The 19,408-nt window shown below is 49.5% G+C and overlaps 1 protein-coding gene across 1 annotated transcript; it reads left to right on the top strand.

Moving 5' to 3' along the window:
- Positions 1 to 13,987: 13,987 nt before the first annotated feature.
- On the top strand, positions 13,988 to 14,569 carry LOC125514158 (histone H4). The gene has a single exon (XM_048679433.1). The coding sequence runs from the start codon at positions 14,059 to 14,061 to the stop codon at positions 14,368 to 14,370; it is 312 nt and encodes a 103-aa protein (XP_048535390.1). The 5' UTR covers positions 13,988 to 14,058; the 3' UTR covers positions 14,371 to 14,569.
- The last annotated feature ends 4,839 nt before the right edge of the window (positions 14,570 to 19,408 follow it).

The following is a 19,408-nucleotide window of genomic DNA, read 5'->3' as shown; positions in this document are numbered from 1 at the left end:
AAAGGTACTTGTCGCTTCGGTATCAAAGGGAAGCTTGCCCCCAGATACGTGGGACCTTTCAAGATCGTCAGCAAGAGAGGCGATCTCGCCTATCAACTCGAGCTTCCTTCAAACTTTGCAAATGTGCATGACGTGTTCCATGTCTCTCAGCTCGAAAGTGCTTCAAGACTCCTGACCGCACCGTCAACTTCGAGGACATTGAGCTCCAAGAAGATCTCTCTTATCGTGAGCACCGTTGCTATTCTTGAAGAGACTGAACGCAAGACTCGCAACAAGTCAATCAATTCCTCAAAGTCAAGTGGTCACACCATTCCGACCGTGAAGCTACCTGGGAACGCGAAGGATCACCTCCGTTCTGAGTACCCGGCGTTCTTTCAGTCCTAGATCTCGGGACGAGATCCTCTCATAGTGGTGGAGTGTTGTAACACCCCGGATATGTTTTTCCCAATATGTAATCCAACTCTTGCCGTTTCCGGCGTTAAGTTATTTTATTTTCTCGGGTTCAGGTTTTGTCTCCGTGTATTGTTATCGTTGTCATGCATCTCATATCATGTCATCATGTGCATTGCATTTGCATACGTGTTCGTCTCATGCATCCGAGCATTTTTCCCGTTATGTCGTTTTGCATTCCGGCGCTCCGTTCTCCTCCGGTGGTCATTTCTACCTTTATTTCGTGTGTGGGGTTAAACATTTCCGGATTGGACTGAGACTTGCCAAGCGGCCTTGGTTTACTACCTGTAGACCGCCTGTCAAGTTTCGTACCATTTGGACTTCGTTTGATGCTCCAACGGTTAACCGAGGGACCGAAAAGGCCTCGTGTGTTGCAGCCCAACACCTCTCCATTTGGCCCAAAACCCTCCAAAACCCTCTCCATCATCTAGAGCGTTCGATCACGATCGCGTGGCCGAAAACCGCACCTCATTTGGACTCTCCTAGCTCCCTCTATGCCTATATATACACCTCCCCCTCCAAAAATTCGCGGTGCAAACCTACCCTAACTCTCCCCGCCGCCGCCGGACTAAATCGCCACCGACGGACACGTCCGGATCCGCCGGCCCGCACCAATCGACGCTCGCCACGTGGCGCCGCGCCCACATCGCCACCACGCGCCGCCGCGCAGGCCCGCCCGGGCCCGTGCGGGGCCCTCCCCGACCCGGAGCGCAGCGCCGCCCGCCTCCATCGTCGCCCGACCCCGGCGCCATCTCCGCCAACGCCGGCGCCCGGAGCCGCGCCGGCCACCGCCACCATCGTCGGCGAGCTCCGCCGACGCTTCCCGACGCCGGCGCGCCGCCCCGTCACCGGCCGCGCCTCGCCGCCCGGCCTCTCCGGCCATCTCCGCCTCCGCCGCCCGGCCTCTCCGGCCATCTCCGCCTCCGCCGCCCTCTGCCGTTCCCCGCGTCGTCGCCGGCAAGTCCCTCTCCGGCCGGCAAACCCCCTCTACGGCGAACCACGAAGTCCGCGCCCGGCCGGATATAGATTTGAGATTTGTCTCGGGTTGACTTTTTGCCGAAACCCTAATATTTTGGCTATGTTCATTCGCATCGTAACTCCTAATCCGTAGCTCTGTTTTGGGCATATAGCATATCAAAATGTTCGTCTCAGAGAGCACATCATTTCATCTCATTGCATCATTTTTATTTGAGTTCATGTTGATGCCCGAAATGCTGTTGGAAGAGTGCTATTTGAGTTAATTGTCAGATCTGCTGCACCAAATTAGATATTTGTCATTTTTGCCATGATTAATGTGTGCATGATATGCCCCTGAGCTCTACATGTTTTGTTATATGTTTGCCATCTTTCCAGAGGTGCAACCATGTATTTTTTTGATGTGTGTGGTGACTAGCACAAGCTTGCAAAGTGGTGCATTCGTTAATGCTGATTTCAGGGACTTAGCAATTCCACTAAGTCCTTGATCTGTTTTATCTCAATATGCCATATGTTCATGTTGTTTCCTAGTGATCCGTGCCTCTTTTGAGGATGATCAGTAAGGATGATTTGTTAATTTCTTGTAGTGCTCTATCCATCCATGTCTTTGTTTGCATTTGGGCACCCTAGCTTGAGTCAATCGAGCTCTACTTTTGCTATTTCGTAATCTGGGCAGAATTGTCTACTTGTTAGCGATTTTGCCGAGGATGTTGTAGTTGATCCGTGCATGCTATGTTATTGTTCTTGCCATGTCTAGCTTGTATAATGTGTATTCTTGATGGGTGCATGCTTAGATTGTCATGACTTGCTCTGTAGTGAGTGTATCGAGCTCGTAAACATGCCTACTTGATATCTGATTTGCATGCTCCAGTTTTTCACTAAGTTTGTGATCTGATTATGTTTTTGCCATGTTCACATGCTTGCAAATGTATTTTCTGATCCCTTTTGGCTCAAGGCCACTAAGGGACTTTTGTTAAGATCTTTGAGTAGCTCCATTTCATGCTTTACTTTTCCATGTTCAGGTCCTGTAGCATATAGTTTTCATGCTCCAAATTGTGCTACCTGATCTGAAATTCCAGACAAGTGTTAATTTCACTAAGTCTGAAATCTGTTTACCAAATGCATTTTTGCCATGCTTGTTTGAACCTGTTAATGGATGAATTGGCCGTAGCTCAATGTTCCTCTTTTGATAAGCATCATGAATGGATCCCTGCCATGTATTTTTCTGCCATGTTTGGGTGCTGTAGCACGTTCATCTTGTTGCATTTATATGGCTACTTGCTGTAAATCGCAGACCGTGGTCATATTTGAATTGCTTGCCATTTCCAAACCGTAACTCCGATTCCGGTGATCTTTATATCGTTTTCAAGCGATTTCATCTCATCTTTCCAGTGGCACACTTGGATTTCCAAGTTGAGGCCAGGTTCATTCATTCCTTGTCAAATCTTGCATATGCATCGCATATCGCATCCCACATAGCATACCATCTTTGCATCATATTGTTTGAGCTTTGCACGTGGTTGATTGCGTCCTTGTTGCTTGTTTGTCTTGTTTGGGTAGAGCCGGGAGACGAGTTCGCTAACGAGGAGCTCGTTGAGTTTGCTTTCGAGGATCCAGTTAACTCTGACAACTTTGCAGGCAAGATGATCATACCCTCGAAATCACTACTATCTTTGCTTTGCTAGATGCTCGCTCTTTTGCTATGCCTATGCTACGATGCCTACCACTTGCTTATCATGCCTCCCAAATTGCCATGTCAAACCTCTAACCCACCATGTCCTAGCAAACCGTTGATTGGCTATGTTACCGCTTTGCGCAGCCCCTCTTATAGCGTTGCTAGTTGCAGGTGAAGATTGGAGACCGTTCCTTGTTGGAACATTATTTTACTTGTTGGGATATCATTATATTGCCTTGTTATCTTAATGCATCTATATACTTGGTAAAGGGTGGAAGGCTCGGCCTCTCGCCTAGTGTTTTGTTCCACTCTTGCCGCCCTAGTTTCCGTCATATCGGTGTTATGTTCCGGGATTTTGCGTTCCTTACGCGGTTGGGTGATAATGGGAACCCCTTGATAGTTTGCCTTGATTAAAGCTTTTCCAGCAATGCTCAACTTTGGTGTTACCATTTTCCACCTAGCCTCTTTTTCCCTTGGGTTTCCGGAGCCCGAGGGTCATCTTATTTTTAAACCCCCCCGGGCCAGTGCTCCTCTAAGTGTTGGTCCACCTGTCAGCTGCCGGTGGCCACCAGGGGCAACTCTGGGCTGGCCTACCCGTACTTAGGACAATCTGAGTGTGCCCTGAGAACGAGATATGTGCAGCTCCTATCGGGATTTGTCGGCACATTCAGGCGGTGTTGCTGGATTTGTTTTAAGTTGTCGAAGTGTCTTGTAGAACCGGGATACCGAGTCTGATCGGAACGTCTCGGGAGGAGGTCTATTCCTTAGTTGACCGTGAGAGCTTGTCATGGGCTAAGTTGGGACTCCCCTGCAGGGATTTGAACTTTCGAAAGTCGTGCCCGCGGTTATGGGCAGATGGGAATTTGTTAATGTCCGGTTGTAGAAAACTTGAACCTTAACTTAAATTAAAATGAATCAACTGTGTGAGTTGCCGTGATGGTCTCTTCTCGGCAGAGTCCGGGAAGTGAACACGGCGTTGGAGTAATGCTTGCCGCAGGTTGCCCTCTAGTTACTCGTTAGCGCTTTGCCCTCTCTTCTCGCTCTCTTTTGTGAACAGGTTAGCCACCATATATGCTAGTCGCTTGCTGCAGCTCCACATATTTTTACCTTGCCTTTACCTATAAGCTCAAATAGTCTTGATCGCGAGGGTGCGAGATTGCTGAGTCCCTGTGGCTCACAGATTACTTCCAAACCAGATGCAGGGCCTGATGATTCCGTTCCAGATGACGCGCTTGAGCTCAAGTGGGAGTTCGACGAGGACTCACGCCGATACTACGTGTCTTTCCCTGATGATCAGTAGTGGTGCCCAGTTGGGGCGATCGGGACCGTGTCGCATGTTGGGTTATATTTTATTTTGGCGCCGTAGTCGGGCCATGAGTGTTTGAATGTTGTAATGCTATTTATGTACTTTGATTGACGTGGCGAGTGTAAGCCAACTATGTTTCTCCCCTTTTATTATCTATATTACGTGGGATGTTGTGAAGATTGCCTAACTTGCGACATTGCTTTCAATGCGGTTATGCCTCTAAGTCGTGCCTCGACACGTGGGAGCTATAGCCGCATCGAGGGCGTTACAATATGTAAGGAGTTTAGGTGTATTGCGATGCCTCTCGCCTAGGACTTGGAAGTGTGCTTATGCAGGACGGAAGAGTTGTTTCATATGCCTCGCGACAACTAAAACCGCACGAATTAAATTATGCCACGCATGATTTGGAGTTAGCAGTTGTAGTGGATGCGTTGAAGACCTGGAGACATTACCTTATTGGAAATCATTTTGATGTGTACACGGATCATAAGAGTTTGAAGTACATTTTCACGCAGAAGGAGCTGAACCTTAGGCAGAGAAGATGGTTGGAGCTTATAAAGGATTATGACATGAAGCTTCACTATCATCCAGGAAAGGCCAATGTTGTAGCACACGCTTTGAGTCGGAAGAGTTATGCTAATACCCTAGTAAGCATGGGATTGCCAAAGGAGTTAGCAGAGGATCTCAGGGAACTTCGATTGGAGATTGCTCCTAGAGGTTTTGTTGCAACAATGGAGGTTCAGTCTACATTGTTAGGAAAGATTCGAGAAGCTCAGAAGGATGACAAAGAGATTGCCGAGATAAAAGAGAGAATGAGCGAAGGAAAGGCCAAAGGTTTTCGTGAGGATGAGCACTACACCTTATGGTTTGAGGACCGTGTTTATGTGCCCAATAACATAGAGATCAGGAAGTTAATACTTCAGGAGGCTCATGACTCACCATACTTGATACACCCCGGAAACACCAAGATGTATTTGGATTTGAAGGAACATTTCTGGTGGACTGGTATGAAGAAGGATATTGCCGAGTATGTAGCCGTATGTGATGTATGTCAGAGAGTGAAGGCTGAGCATCAAAAGCCAGCATGATTGTTACAGCCTATGCCGATACTCGAGTGGAAGTGGGATAAACTTGGCATGGATTTCATCACCGGATTGCCCAGGGCCAAACCAGGATATGATTCTATATGGGTAGTAGTTGACCGCTTGACGAAAGTAGCTCACTTTATCCCAGTGAAAACCACCTATACAAAGTGCAAAGTTTGCCAAGATATATATGACCAGGATCGTATGTCTGCATGGAGTTCCGAGGACCATCGTATCAGATAAAGGAACACAGTTTACCTCAAAGTTTTGGCATCAGTTGCACCAAACTTCGGGAACAAGGCTGGAATTCAGTACAACATTCCACCCGCAGACAGATGGACAGACCGAGAGAGTCAACCAGATTCTGGAGGATATGTTGAGGGCCTGTGCGCCAGATTATGGATCTAGTTGGGATGAAAACTTTCCCTACGCGGAGTTCTCATACAACAATAGCTACCAAGCCAGTTTGAAGATGACACCATTCGAAGCCCTGTATGGACGAAGGTGCAGAACACCGTTGATGTGAGATGAAGTTGGAGACCGACAGTTGTTTGGACCAGATTTGATCAAGGAGTCTGAAGAGAAAGTTTAGCTGATCCGAGATAGACTGAAGGTAGCTCAGTCCATACAGAAAAGTTATGCAGATTCGAAACGCAAGGAGATAACCTATGAAATTGGAGATAGAGCATATCTGCGAGTGTCACCCCTACGAGGAGTGAAACATTTTGGAGTTAAGGGAAAGTTAGCCCCGAGATTTATAGGACCGTATCGAATTTTGGAACGTATGGGAGAAGTTGCCTACAAGTTGGAGTTACCTGAAGGACTGTTAGGAGTTCATGATGTATTTCATGTTTCACAACTGAAGAAGTGTCATGCTGAGATGGCCGATATACCATTAAGAGATACAGTACCCTTGGAGGCGATTCAGTTGGACAGTGATTTGACCTATAAGGAGAAGCCAGTCAGGATTCTTGAATCTGCCAGCCGAGTCACCCGCAGCAAGGTTATCAAGTTTTACAAAGTTCAGTGGAGCCACCATACCGAGGATGAAGCCACCTGGGAACGAGAGGATGATCTTCACAAAGACCACCCACACCTATTTTCTGGCCAACCCGAATCTCGAGGGCGAGATTCAACTTAAGGAGGGTAGGTTTGTAACATCCCAAATTTTCAATTTGGAATGTTATACATAGAGCATTCATGCATATCATATTTTATTGCATTTCGTTTCTCGATCCTCGAAAACCTAAGCAACTCAAGGACCCTCGGAGAGAGTTGGGGATTTCTTTCTTTTCATATTTGAATTCTATCAAATATTGAAACGAGGATTTTGGTTTTAATCATTTTTCTCTCCGAAAATATTCATATTAAAAATATATGAGAGGAGATAATATGACTTCTCCAAAATAAATGAAATATTGGAAGAAAAATATTAAAATCAAATATTTGATTTTATTCGGATTTTATTGCTATTTTATTTGAATTACAAAAATTGCACGTTTTCCAAAGTTGCATTTTAGGGCCAAGAAAATGTTCATCTTGTTCTAAATATTTTATTTAGACGGTGAAAATTTGTTTTGGCATTTTTAGATTTTTATTTTATTTTCTAGGATTTATTAAGTTCCGGTGAAATTATTTATATAAAAAAAACTTCTCAGCGCCCGACAGGGCCGAGGCCCAGCCGAGCCAGGCCACCGGCCCACCTCCCCGCTCCGCCGTCTCCCAACCAGAGACCGCGCGCCGCTGCCGCTCGCCGTGGCCGAGTCAGCCACGACCCCCCGCCCCTTCCCCAAGCCACACCACCCCCTCCCCCTTATAAGCCGACCCGGGGCCCCCCTGGAGCCACGAAGCCGCGCCGCTGCCGCTAGCCGCCCGCCCCGCTGCCTTGCACCGCCGCCGCCTCGCCGCAGTCCCGCCGGAGCCGCCCCGCCTCGCCGGAGGTATACGCCGCCGCCGCCGTTCGTTCGGTTTTAAAAAACAGTTCGGTTTTTTTCAGAAAACCCCTGATTCGTTTTTTAGATCGGTTCGCCGGTTTTTCTCGGTTTAGTTACTTTGCGGACGTTCGTCCGTACGTTCGTTCTAACGAACGGCTTTCGCTCGTTAGTTAGAGACAACGAACGCTCGTTCGTTAGCCTGTTCGCCAGTTTTCTTTTTCTCGGATTTTCTGCGATTATTTTCAATCGCGATTTCTGATCTGATTTTCGTTTTAGTTTACCTTTTCGCTCGTTTGTCGGAATCAGGCGATTCAAGCGCCTAGATCTTCGTCTCAAAATCCTCTTTCTGTTTAACGAACTTGAACAAGATTTTGTTACTGTAAAATTTGACCTTAGTCCAGATTAGTAAACGGATCTTGTTTCTTTCGCAATTTTAGTTTCGTTGCTCCATTTGATTTGATTCTTTTCGCAAACCGGAGTTCTTAAGTTGAACTTTCTGGTTAGATCTTCTTATTTGAGATTTACCCGTGTTTATTTGCTTGATTGCTTATGTATGCCATTGTTTGTTTGCGATAGAACACCCGGAGTGCGAAGCGTGCTACTACGAGTCCCTAGGTTTTGTGGATCATTAGCAAGGCAAGTAACACTTTGATCATACCCTTTATCACCCAGTTTTTATGCATTAGTTCCAATCCTCAAACATTGCATGATTAGGATGTGATTAACATGTGGGTTGGGAAGTTGTTGATGAGGTAGAACCTATTGCCATGTTATATTCAAACCCTGGGAGTTACTTCCACGTATTGCTTATATTGCTATGCTATGCTCGTAGACGTGGTTTGGGTGAGTGAAATCCATGACAGATGTGAGATTGATAATTAATGGTTCAACTTAAGGTGGCAACTTGAATACACATCTGGGTGGATTGTTTGTTGGGCACCTGGGGAATCCAGTGTTGTCCTAGGATATCCTGGAGTACCCGTGTGATCATCCTAAGGACCGCCACCCAGGCTCAAAGGGAACTGAGATATTTTCATGCTAGAAACTTCCGTGTGTAGCCACAAGCTATTATGGGCTCTAGCATAGTTGAGTAAGTTGCGTGAAGCTCCTGAAGAGGTGGATCAGCAGGTAGAGGGATGTAGGTTGGTATGGTCCGCCCGGAGTAAGGAGTTAATGCTTCTGAAAGATTGTGTCTCGGTCATCCGTTTCTCAAACACCATGTAGTGCGAGAAATCCAACAGAGGAGATCGAGTCTTGTGGGAAAAAGTGCGCAAACCTCTGCATAGTGTATAAACTAATCATGGTTAGCCGTGTCCCCGGTTATGGACATCTTGAGTATCTAGTACTTGGAGTATCCTAAGTATCTCATCACTATTAAATAATATTGTTGGGTTGTTAACTACTTTAATTGGAATTGAGTTGGAGGAACCTTCTCAATGATGTTTCAACTACCATGATAGTTAAATAAAATATATTCCTTTGTTGTAGGGAAAATTGGCTTTTCGCAAAAACTATAACCGTGGAGCTTTCCACCAGCCAAATATGCATGTAGTGATAGCATTATTCTGGTCTTGCTCTACTGTGTTACTTTGCCAGCATATTCCATGTGCTGACCCGTTTTCGGGCTGCAACGTATTATGTTGCAGACTTTTTAGACGAGGAGTAAGGTTCGTTAGGTCGTTGCCGTGTAGTTCAGCTATGCCGTTGGAGTTGATGGACTCACTTATCTTCCAAGCCTTCTGTTGTTGTCATATTAGATGGCCTTAAGCCATATTTATTGTAATAAGTTCTCTTTTGAGACATTCGATGTAATAAGTGTGTGATTGCTACTCTATTATAAATCCTCGAGTACTGTGTGTCAGCATTACCGATCCAGGGATGACACTGAAGCACAGAGACTTGACCGTTTGAGGTCGGGTCGCTACACAATTGCTCGACAGTAATTTGTTCAGCCACTGTAATATTTTCTATCTTGAGAGAAGCCTCTAGTGAAACCTATCTCCCCTTGGTCTATTTTCCATCATATAAGTTTCCAAGCTACAATTCTTGTATCCTATTTAAATTTTCTTTGCAATCTTTTACTTTTCGTTCCATAAACCAAAAATACCAAAAATATTACTTTACCGTTTATCCATCTCTATCAGATCTCACTTTGCAAATAACCGTGAAGGGATTGACAACCCCTTATCACGTTGGGTGCAAGTTGGTGTTTGTTTGTGCAGGTATTCGGTGACTTGAGCGTTGTCTCCTACTGGATTGATACCTTGGTTCTCAAAACGGAGGGAAATACTTACTCTACTTTGCTGGATCACCCTTTCCTCTTCAAGGGAAAAAACCAACACAAGCTCAAGAGGTAGCACGCCTCCCATAGATTGATAAACCTTGGGTCATCCAGTTGAGGGAAAATTGCCACTGTCCTACAGAACTCTGCGCTTGGAGGCCCAACACGAATCTACAATAAGAAGGTTGCATAGTACACATCAAGCTCTTTTCTGGCGCCGTTGCCGGGGAGGTGAGTTCTTGAAGGTATATCTTTAGATCTTGCAATTGAATCTTTAAGTTTCTTGTTTTACCACTAGTTTTGTTTGTAAAAAAACTACAAAAAATGGAATTGAGGTTGCCTCATATGCTTCATCTTTTTAATGTCTTTCGTGAAAATGATGGAAAGGAAAATTGTGCTCAAGTGTTAGAAGAAGAAGTCAATAAAATGTTTGGCACTAAATCTTTGAATGATGAGCATGATTGCAATGTTATTGGTATGAATTCTTTGAATATCCATGATACTAATGATATGCAAAGTCATAAGCTCGGGGATGCTATGTTTGATGAAAATGATATTTTTTGTCCCTCAAGTTTTGATGAGCAAATTTATTATGATGATAGTATGCCTCCTATTTATGATGATTATGCTGATGAAAGTGGATTTGGAGAGGTCATGACTTTATTTAGTGATGAAATCCACTATTTTGAAAGAGGTTCCAATTGATTATGAGAACAGAGTTGCTATCTCTGATGATTATTGTGATGACATGTATGCTATAAAGAATAATGATAACCATGAAACGTGTCATCATGATTTTAGTTTTCAATTGGATTATGCCTCACATGATAGTTATTTTGTTGAGTTTTGTTCCCACTACTATGAATGAGAAGAAATTTGCTTATGTGGAGAGTAATAAAATTTATATGCTTGTGGATTATGAAAATAATGCTTTATGTGACAGTTATATTGTTGAATTCATTCATGATGCTACTAAAAATTATTATGAGAGAGGAATCTATGCTTCTACATATCTTAATAATATCAAGTTTCCTCTCTGTGTGTTGAAAGTTTTGAAGTCATGCTTGTTTTGCCTTCCTATGCTAGTTGATTCTTCTTCCCATAAGTTGTTTGTTCACAAAATCTCTATGCATAGGAACTGGGTTAAGCTTAAATGTGCTAGTCATATGCTTCATGATGCTCCCGTTATGTTTCAATTCTTATCTTTTATGTGAACATCATTGAAATCATCATGCCTAGCTTGGGCGTTAAACAATAACGCTTGTTGAGAGGCAACCCAATTTTTATTTTGTGTTTTTTGTTTTTGCTAAAATTTATTCAAAGCATTTTACACCAAATGTTTTGAATCTGGATGAAAGTGCATGGTGAAGATGTGAGAGGTATGCAATTACCGCTAATAGGATGCTGTATTCAAATAGCGTTTTGAAAGAAAAAAATCGCAAATATAGACCAAGAATAAAGGATATAATTTAATAATAATATGTCCGGGGTTCGTAGGATGCTCCGCATCACAGGGAAACTAGAGCATACATGTGAGTTGGATTCAATTTTGAACTATTTTATTAGAAACTTAGTTGGATTGTATTGTTTAAATTAGAATTACCGTCGCATTTGAATATTTTCAATCATCGACGATTTGATAAATATGGGAGGTATAGAGCAACTTTTTTTTTTTGATGGAATAGAGCAGCCTCTTTGCCTGGATTGGCGTATGGTATAAACTAAAATTGTTTTCCAGCCATTTTGTTTTTCAAATTCGGTCACTAGAATTAGAAAATGAAATCGTGAGCTTAAAACAGCTAACCACACAATTGGTTAATCGATTAATTAAGTTATGTTTCCGGTTTATAACGAAAGACCATGAGAAGTTGAGGCTGAATATCACGTCTGTGAGCATCCTTTATAGCCAAAATCTATGCTCATCTCCGCAGCCAGGCGAGGTGGTGCTAATGAAATGTCCTTGATGACGTTACTCACGTAGGCCCACCCTCTTTCACATGTGCACAACATGCTAGTCGCCGGTGACATGGATGCGACTCATGAGAGAGCTGGTTGTGCCTGCTGGGCTAAATTCAGTTAAGCTGGTTAGTTTATTTTTGGAGCCCAGAATCCGGTAATGGTCCAATCAAATTCAGCCTTTTGAAGGTGCTAACAAAATTTTGTTGCATTTATTGAACTAACCAAAATTTTAGTTTTGTTTTCGGTTTGGGTTCAATTTTCGGCTCCTTGGCTTTTATGCCCACCCTGAGCCCAACAAAAATACCACTCCCTCCTATTCGAATTAATTGAAGCATCCTCTATATTGTATTGAGGATCCGTCATCGAACCGAGTAAAAGATTACTAACTGAATGAATAACTTTTATGTAGACAACAAAAAAATTCACAACCAATAAGAAAGCCCAAAATATCATAGGTGTCAAAATTTTGACAAGGGTGCACTTGGGTACCAACCAAGCACCATAAATCTTCATTTTTTCCAACTGAAAAACAGAGTTTTCCCCGAAAGAGAAGTCTCAGTGATTTTTCTGTTGATAGCTGACCCCAACGAGCTAATGAGTTTTGCCGAAAAAGGGTTTCTCCCGCTTTGTATACAAAGCAACCAACCGATACATCCAAAGATAGGTGTTGGGACGGAAGCAACACAGTTATGCCCAAAAGAAAAGAAAGAAAAAATACAAGAGAAACTAATGCCAACAGCGACGAATCGACAAAAAACGAAGAAGCCTCGTGGCCGCTGCACCCACCGGAGATCACCCACCAAGCTTCGAGCCTCCGAAGCGCCGGTACCAATCAGCACCTCCAAGAAGGGACACGGCGATGACGACACTGCTGCCAAGGGTTTCCCCCGGTACGATGTGAGGAGAGAGGAAGGGTAGCCCCGACACCCTTCAGGAAGGTCGGGCGGTACCCACAAGCGCCACCGCGTTAGTGTCAGTCAAGCCAACAGGGATTTCTCCCGATCCCAATGTCCACCTCAGGCACTCCAGATCTCGCCACCAAACAGACCCTCACCCTGCGCCAAACCGGTCACGAAGCTTCTCACGCCGTCTCACCACGGCACCGTGAAGCATGGTCCGCACAAAGGAGGAGAGGAGCCGGGACTAGGGCGGCCGCACCGTCGGCACGCGGGAGGGCCCCACCTCCACCATCGAAGACGGTAGCTGACCGAACGCAATAGCAGGAACATACCAGGCCCGTGGCCGCACAGGCCTAGCTGGGATCTCCGAGGCCCGTAAAGTTCCCGCCTTCGCGCTGCAGCCGGCACGCCGTCGACGCCGCCGCCCCTGTCCAAGCCGCTCCCCTGCCTCCCCGCATAGAGAGCCGCCAAGTGGAAGCACCACCACCACGCGTGCCGCCGGCCACCACCACCAGGTCGCCGGACCGCCATCGGCCGAGCCGCACCACCACCGCACGCCCGCGACGGAGAGGAACCAACGCAGCCGCCGGGGGCCCGAAGCCGGACCCCAGTCGCCACCCACGCCGCCTGTCGGACGGAACCGGCCGCCACGGCGAGGCGCACACCACCGCACAGCCGGCCATGCCGCGCCACGCCGCGGTGCCCCGCGTCAGCACCACGCCCGCACCCGAAGAAGCGGCCGGGCCGCCCCGTCGCGTCGGGGGAAGAACAGGCCCTGCCGGCGCCGGCGCCGGTCGGGCTTCGCCCGGCCGCGCCCCCTGGCGGCGGCAAGGGAGGAGGAAGGAGGAGGGGAGGCTTGCGGCGAGCGGATCTGGGGGCCCTTGTCGGCCGCCTCGCGGGTGGAGGCGCAGGGAGGGAAACCTAGGGAGGAGGAGGGGGATCTGGACCATAGCTAATGAGTTTCACCCCCCCCAAAAAAAGAGCTAATGATTTTACCAAGCAATTTGGAAGATAGAAAAAAAAAGCAGTGCCATCATTTTTGTATCGAGCCACGATCGTCCAAGCAGTGCGCCCCTGTTACTCAAAAGAAAAAAAAGCAGCGTGCCCCGTGGACGTCGTTGGCCACTCTACACAACTGTAGCCACGTCACCCATCCGCGCCGAACCCAGTTCCGGATCTGCCACCATCCATCTCGCATCCGACGCCAACCAACCCCCCTCCCACGGATCGCTCCCTCCGCGCCACCGATCAACAGAAGGAACGCCCCCCTCGGATCCCAATCCGACGTCTCAGACGAATCCTTCCAGCGAAACCCATCCCGTGAAAACCGAAATCCTCCCGCTCAAACCCCAAACCAGCACCCCCGCCCCCGCCCCCGCCCCCCAAATCCCCCGCTCGCCTATAAATCCCACCCCAAACCCGCATCACCTCCACACCAAACTCCACAGCGACTCCAATTCCCCTCGGTAGACAGCTTCCATCTCATCTCCGGCGATGTCTGGGCGCGGCAAGGGCGGCAAGGGGCTCGGCAAGGGCGGCGCCAAGCGCCACCGGAAGGTGCTCCGCGACAACATCCAGGGCATCACCAAGCCGGCGATCCGGAGGCTGGCGAGGAGGGGCGGCGTGAAGCGCATCTCGGGGCTCATCTACGAGGAGACCCGCGGCGTCCTCAAGATCTTCCTCGAGAACGTCATCCGCGACGCCGTCACCTACACCGAGCACGCCCGCCGCAAGACCGTCACCGCCATGGACGTCGTCTACGCCCTCAAGCGCCAGGGTCGCACCCTCTACGGCTTCGGCGGCTGAGCGCCGTGAGCTCGCCGGCTGACCCTGCTGTTTCCTGCGTGGCTGCGTTGCTCTGTAGTCGTACCCCCCCCCCTTGTCGTGAATCCAGTGTGCTGGCTATGTCTGTTTCTGTAGTTTGTCTAGTGAGATCCAACTTCTAGTTGTAACTCCTATCGTTTCGTTTCGCTGCAATGACAAGTTAAATCCAATCTGAGAAAAACATCGTGTCTGCTCATGCTTTTTTTAATATCGGCCTTTAGTATCGGAGGAATTGAAGCAATCGAGTGACAGCTCAAGTTAAATCTTACGGTGTATAGAACTGGAAGAACCCTGCAGTTTGGTTCTGCAGAGTGGTAAAATCAATCTTGACGCTTTATTTTATTTTGTCTTTGATTCGTACTGTCAGTTGGCTAGTACTGCATTTTGTTTTTTCTTCCAACCTTGTTTCATTCTAGTAGAAAATATGGAAGTGGAACAGCATCAACTTTTGTGGGAAATCCTGATCTTACATCATGACAATTCATCCTGGAACTCTTCTCTGATCTCCAATAAAGAGAAAAAACTTGGCCCAATTTATTTGTCTGAAAATCATTGGGTGCGACCCACAAAGAATTGCTCTGGTTCCTTAATTTTTTAGGGTGGTTCCTCTTGTTTTTCAAATTTATTTATTTATTTATTGTCGTTGATCCGTCTTTACCAAAGAAATTACGTTTGCGCATGTATGAATATTCCACTACAGTTTTAGTTTGCTGAAGCCACAAGCTTACAAATCTGTCACTACAGTTTGATATGTGGCTAGCATAATAGTAACCATACGTTTGTTGTCAGTGTTCAGAAGCAGATTAGAAGCGTGTTGACTGGTTCCTGTGGATAAGAGTAATCGATTAGTCGCCCTGATGAAGCCGGTCTCCAGCTGTAACAATAGCTATGTAGTACTCCTAAGCAGGCGAGCAGCCACTAGAGCTCTAGAAGAGATCGTAAACCTCGTGCAGCAACAGATGGTTATTTGACAGAAACAAAAGCTAGCAAGTACAGTTGCTTATTTGATAGTAGAACAAAAATGTCAGAAGCAAATCCGAGTAATTTTTAATGAGTATCAAGCTTACAGAGTCACTTTTTTTCGCGATTACGCAAAAGCTTTGCGTATCATTGCATTGATAGGGGGAAAGAGTGGTAGCATATATAGGGGTAGCGTCGCAAGCACGTACACCTAGGGCGTGAGCGAGAGCTACAAGGGCGCATACCCCCTTAGATAGGTACTACGTAGGTGGGAGCATATTGTTGAGCCCCTTGGCTCCGTCGGCGGCCCAGCTGCGGGCGTCCTCCTTGATGTCGTTGACAATGAGCGGAATGGAGGGAGAGGCTCCATTGAAGACGCATGCGTTTCGTGCCTTCCAGATGCGCCATGCAGTGAGGATGATGAGCGAGACAAGGCCGCGGCGAAGGGCGGTGGGGGCGTCCTGCACGGACTGGGAGAACCAGTCGCGGAAGCACAGCCTGGGGCTAGGGAGCGGCATGTCGGTGATTCGCAGCCAGGAGAGGACCTCATGCCAGGTTTGTTTGGAGAAGACGCAGCCCGCAAGTAAGTGCGTCATGGTCTCGGGCTCCTGGTCGCAGAGGAGGCGGAGCGGGGCGTGCGTGAGGCCACGTCGAGCGAGGTGGTCGGCGGTCTAGCAACGCCCTTGAAAGGCGAGCCAAAGGAAGACCTTGATGCGGAGAGGTGCCCAAGACTTCTAGGTGAGGCGCCAGGAAGGCTCGATCGTAGAGCCGGCGAAGAGGGCTTTGTAGCAGGACTTGGCGGAGTACACGCCGTTCGTGGTCCAGTGCCAGGTGAGGACGCCTGGCTCGTCGGAGAGGGTAACCTGCTGGAGCCGCGTCCAGAGGAGGACGTATTGCACCAACGCCTCGGGGGAAAGGTGGTCGCGCACGTCCTGGACCCAGGCACGAGAGGCCATGCCCGCATCAACGGTGCGAGCCTTACGGAGGCGGCGGGGGACGAGGGCGTGGAGGAGCGGGGCCAGCTCGGCGACGGAGAGCCCGTCGATCCAGTGGTCCTCCCAGAAGAGGCAGGAGTTGCCATCGCCAACCTGCCAAGATGTGGAGGCGCGAAAGATGGCCTGAACAGCCGGGTTGCATGGGATGTGAAGGTGCTGCCAGGAGCGGGAGGGGTCCGTCTTGCGCAGCCAGAGCCAGCGGGCTTGCAAGGCATGGGTCAAACGCTGCAGGTCGGGGATGCCAAGGCCGCCGTAGGCCAGGGGGCGGCAGACCTTGGCCCAGGTGACGAGGCAGTGACCTCCATTAGTGGTCTTGCGTCCTTGCCAAAGGAAAGCGCGGAGGAGACGATTCACTTGACGAAGGATGGAAGAGTACAGCGACATGGCGATCAGAATGTGGGTGGGCATCGCGCAGAACACATGTCGGATGAGGGCCAACCGCTTGCCACGGGACAACATAGACGCCCACCATGGGGAGAGCTTCTTCTCCAGCCTCTCGACGAAGGGTTGGAGGAAGGAGGCGGTGATCTTGCGAAGGAGAGTGGGAGGCCGAGGTACTTGGCGGGGAACTCACCGATCGAGCACGGGAAGTGGTTGGAGATGGAGTCCCGGGGCTCGGGGGGGCATTGGATGGGCATGGCCATGCATTTGTCGAGGTTGGTGTGAAGGCCGGAGGCGGCGCCGAATAGCCCGAGAATGTGGCGCACCGCGGAAAGGTCGCGCGCGTTCGGGTGGCAGAAAAGCACGACGTCGTTCGCGTAGAGGGAGAGGCTGGAGGCCATGTGACGATCAGTGAGCCGTCGCAGGAGGCCCAGGGAGGTGGCACGCTGGAAGAGGCGGTTGAGGACGTCAATGACGATCACGAAGAGCATGGGGGACACGGGGTCGCCCTGGCGAAGCCCCTTGCAATGACGGATCGGCGGTCCTGGGAGCCCGTTGATGAGCACCTTGGTGCTCGCCGTGGAGATGAGGATGGAGATCCAATTGCGCCATCGGGGCCCAAACCCCAAGTGCTGCAGAACCTCGAGGAGGAAGGGCCAGGAGATAGAGTCGAAAGCACGCGCGATGTCCAGCTTGAGAAGAACACGCGGCAGACGAAGAGTGTGGAGCTGCCTGGCAGTCTGTTGGACGAGCATGAAGTTGTCGTGGATGCTTCGGCCGGCGATGAAGGCGCTCTGGTTTGTGGAGATAAGCTCGCCAAGATGCAGCGCGAGCCGGAGGAAGAGCACCTTGGTAAACAACTTGGCGAACAGGTGGATGAGGCTGATCGGTCTATACTCACAGAGGGACGAGGCTTCCGGGTGCTTGGAAGGAGGGTGAGCAGGGCTTCGTTCAGCTTGTGAAAACCACGACCGTTGAGGTTATAGAGCTTGCCAAAGGCCTCGACGAAGTCGTCGCGGATGATGTCACACGCGGCGATGAGGAATTCAACCGTGAAGCCGTCGGGCCCGGGTGCTTTGCCTCAGGGGAGTTGGCGGATGGCATACCAGATCTCGTTGGCCGAGAAGGGCTGGTCAAGCGCGGAGAGGTCGAAGAATCTGTCATCGATCGCATCGAGGGTGATGGTGTGCTCTCGATGGTCGGCCGTGTCGAGTAGGCCTGAGAAGTGAGAGAAAGCGGCCTCGGCCATGGCCACGGGGTCGGAAACAGTGTCGTCGCCCACACGGAGCTCGTGGATGCGGTTCCGCTATTTGCGGTGGGTGGCGCGCATGCGAAGGAAGGCGATGTCGGTGTCACCGGCACGCAGCCAAGAGAGGCGGACCCGTTGGCGAGTAATGGATCGATCCAAGGAGGCGAGTCCCAGGTAAGTTCTCTTCAGCTGGTGGCGAAGCCAGGATTTCGCCGACGAGAGGGGCCGGAAATCTTGAGCCGCATCAAGGCGAGCGATGAGCTCACGGGAGATGGAAAGCTAGAGCGCGACGTGGCCGATCCTCCGAGCGCTCCAGCTCTGCAGGCGACGCGCAGTGCACTTGAGGCTGGCGAAGATGCGGTGAAACGGGTCCGTGTCACGCACCGGCTCCTGCTAGGCGGCGGCGACCGTCTGGTGAAAGCCCTCGAGTTTGGGCCAAAACCTCTCGAAGTGGAAACGCTTGTGGCCAGGGGGGAGAGGAACAGTCGACGAGCAACGACGCATGATCCGAGGCAGCGGATGACAGGCAGCGTAGGAGACAGTGGGGGTGGGCCACCTCCCAGCTCGGAGAGCAGAGGACGCGGTCGATGCGCACGAGCGTGGGGGGGGTCGCGCTCTCTAGACCAGGTGTAGCGCCTGCCGTGAAGGTACAGATCGCGAATCTCAGTGTCGGCCATGAAGCGGCGAAAGCGTCGCATGGAGCGTTGGTTAAGCCTGTCATTGTTCTTGTCGGCTGTAGAGGCAATCATGTTGAAATCGCCGCCGATGATCCAGGGGCCAATCCATGTGGCGCGGAAGTCAGAGAGGTCAGCGAGGAGGGAGGCTTTGCCCGCCTCATCTTGGGGGCCGTAGACGCCCGTGATCCACCAATGGGAGTTGGAGCCTGGAGTGGTGGCACAGGCCGCGATGAAGTGGGCCCCAACGAAGGGGTTGGTAAGGGAGATCTCGGAGGGGCGCCATGCGAGGATGATGCCACCACGCGTGCCATCAGTGGGAAGGTGGTAGAAGCTGGATAACTCATGCCCAAGGGAGTCGGCAACCAAGTAGGGGGAAACATCAAAGAGCTTAGTTTCTTGCAAACAGACCACAGAGGGGCGAGCGGTGCAAATGACCGAACGGACGACGCTACGCTTCGCCGGGCAGTTGAGGCCGCGCGTGTTCTAGAAAATAATACGTAGACTACTATCCGTGAAAACCAAGCAAGACGTAGTACAAGCGGCGCGTCTAGGCTAGGCGGCGATGAGCCGGCTAGGCGAGGCGGCCAGCGTCGCGAACCCGAGGGAGAAGCTAGAGGGCACGTTCCATCCGTAGAAATCGGCGAGCGCCTGCACAGTCTGGGCCGCTAGCGGCTCCTCAAACAGCCTGGAGTATTTGGCCAGAATCTCCGCGGAAAGTGGTTCGTCGTCGTTAAGAAGGCCGAGGCAGCGGAGGAGAA

The sequence above is a fragment of the Triticum urartu genome, chromosome 6, assembly GCF_003073215.2.
Source record: "Triticum urartu cultivar G1812 chromosome 6, Tu2.1, whole genome shotgun sequence".
In the NCBI taxonomy this organism is placed as follows: Eukaryota; Viridiplantae; Streptophyta; class Magnoliopsida; order Poales; family Poaceae; genus Triticum; species Triticum urartu.
The sequence above is the reverse complement of the archived record's forward strand: the minus strand, read 5'-3'. Positions and strand labels throughout refer to the sequence as shown.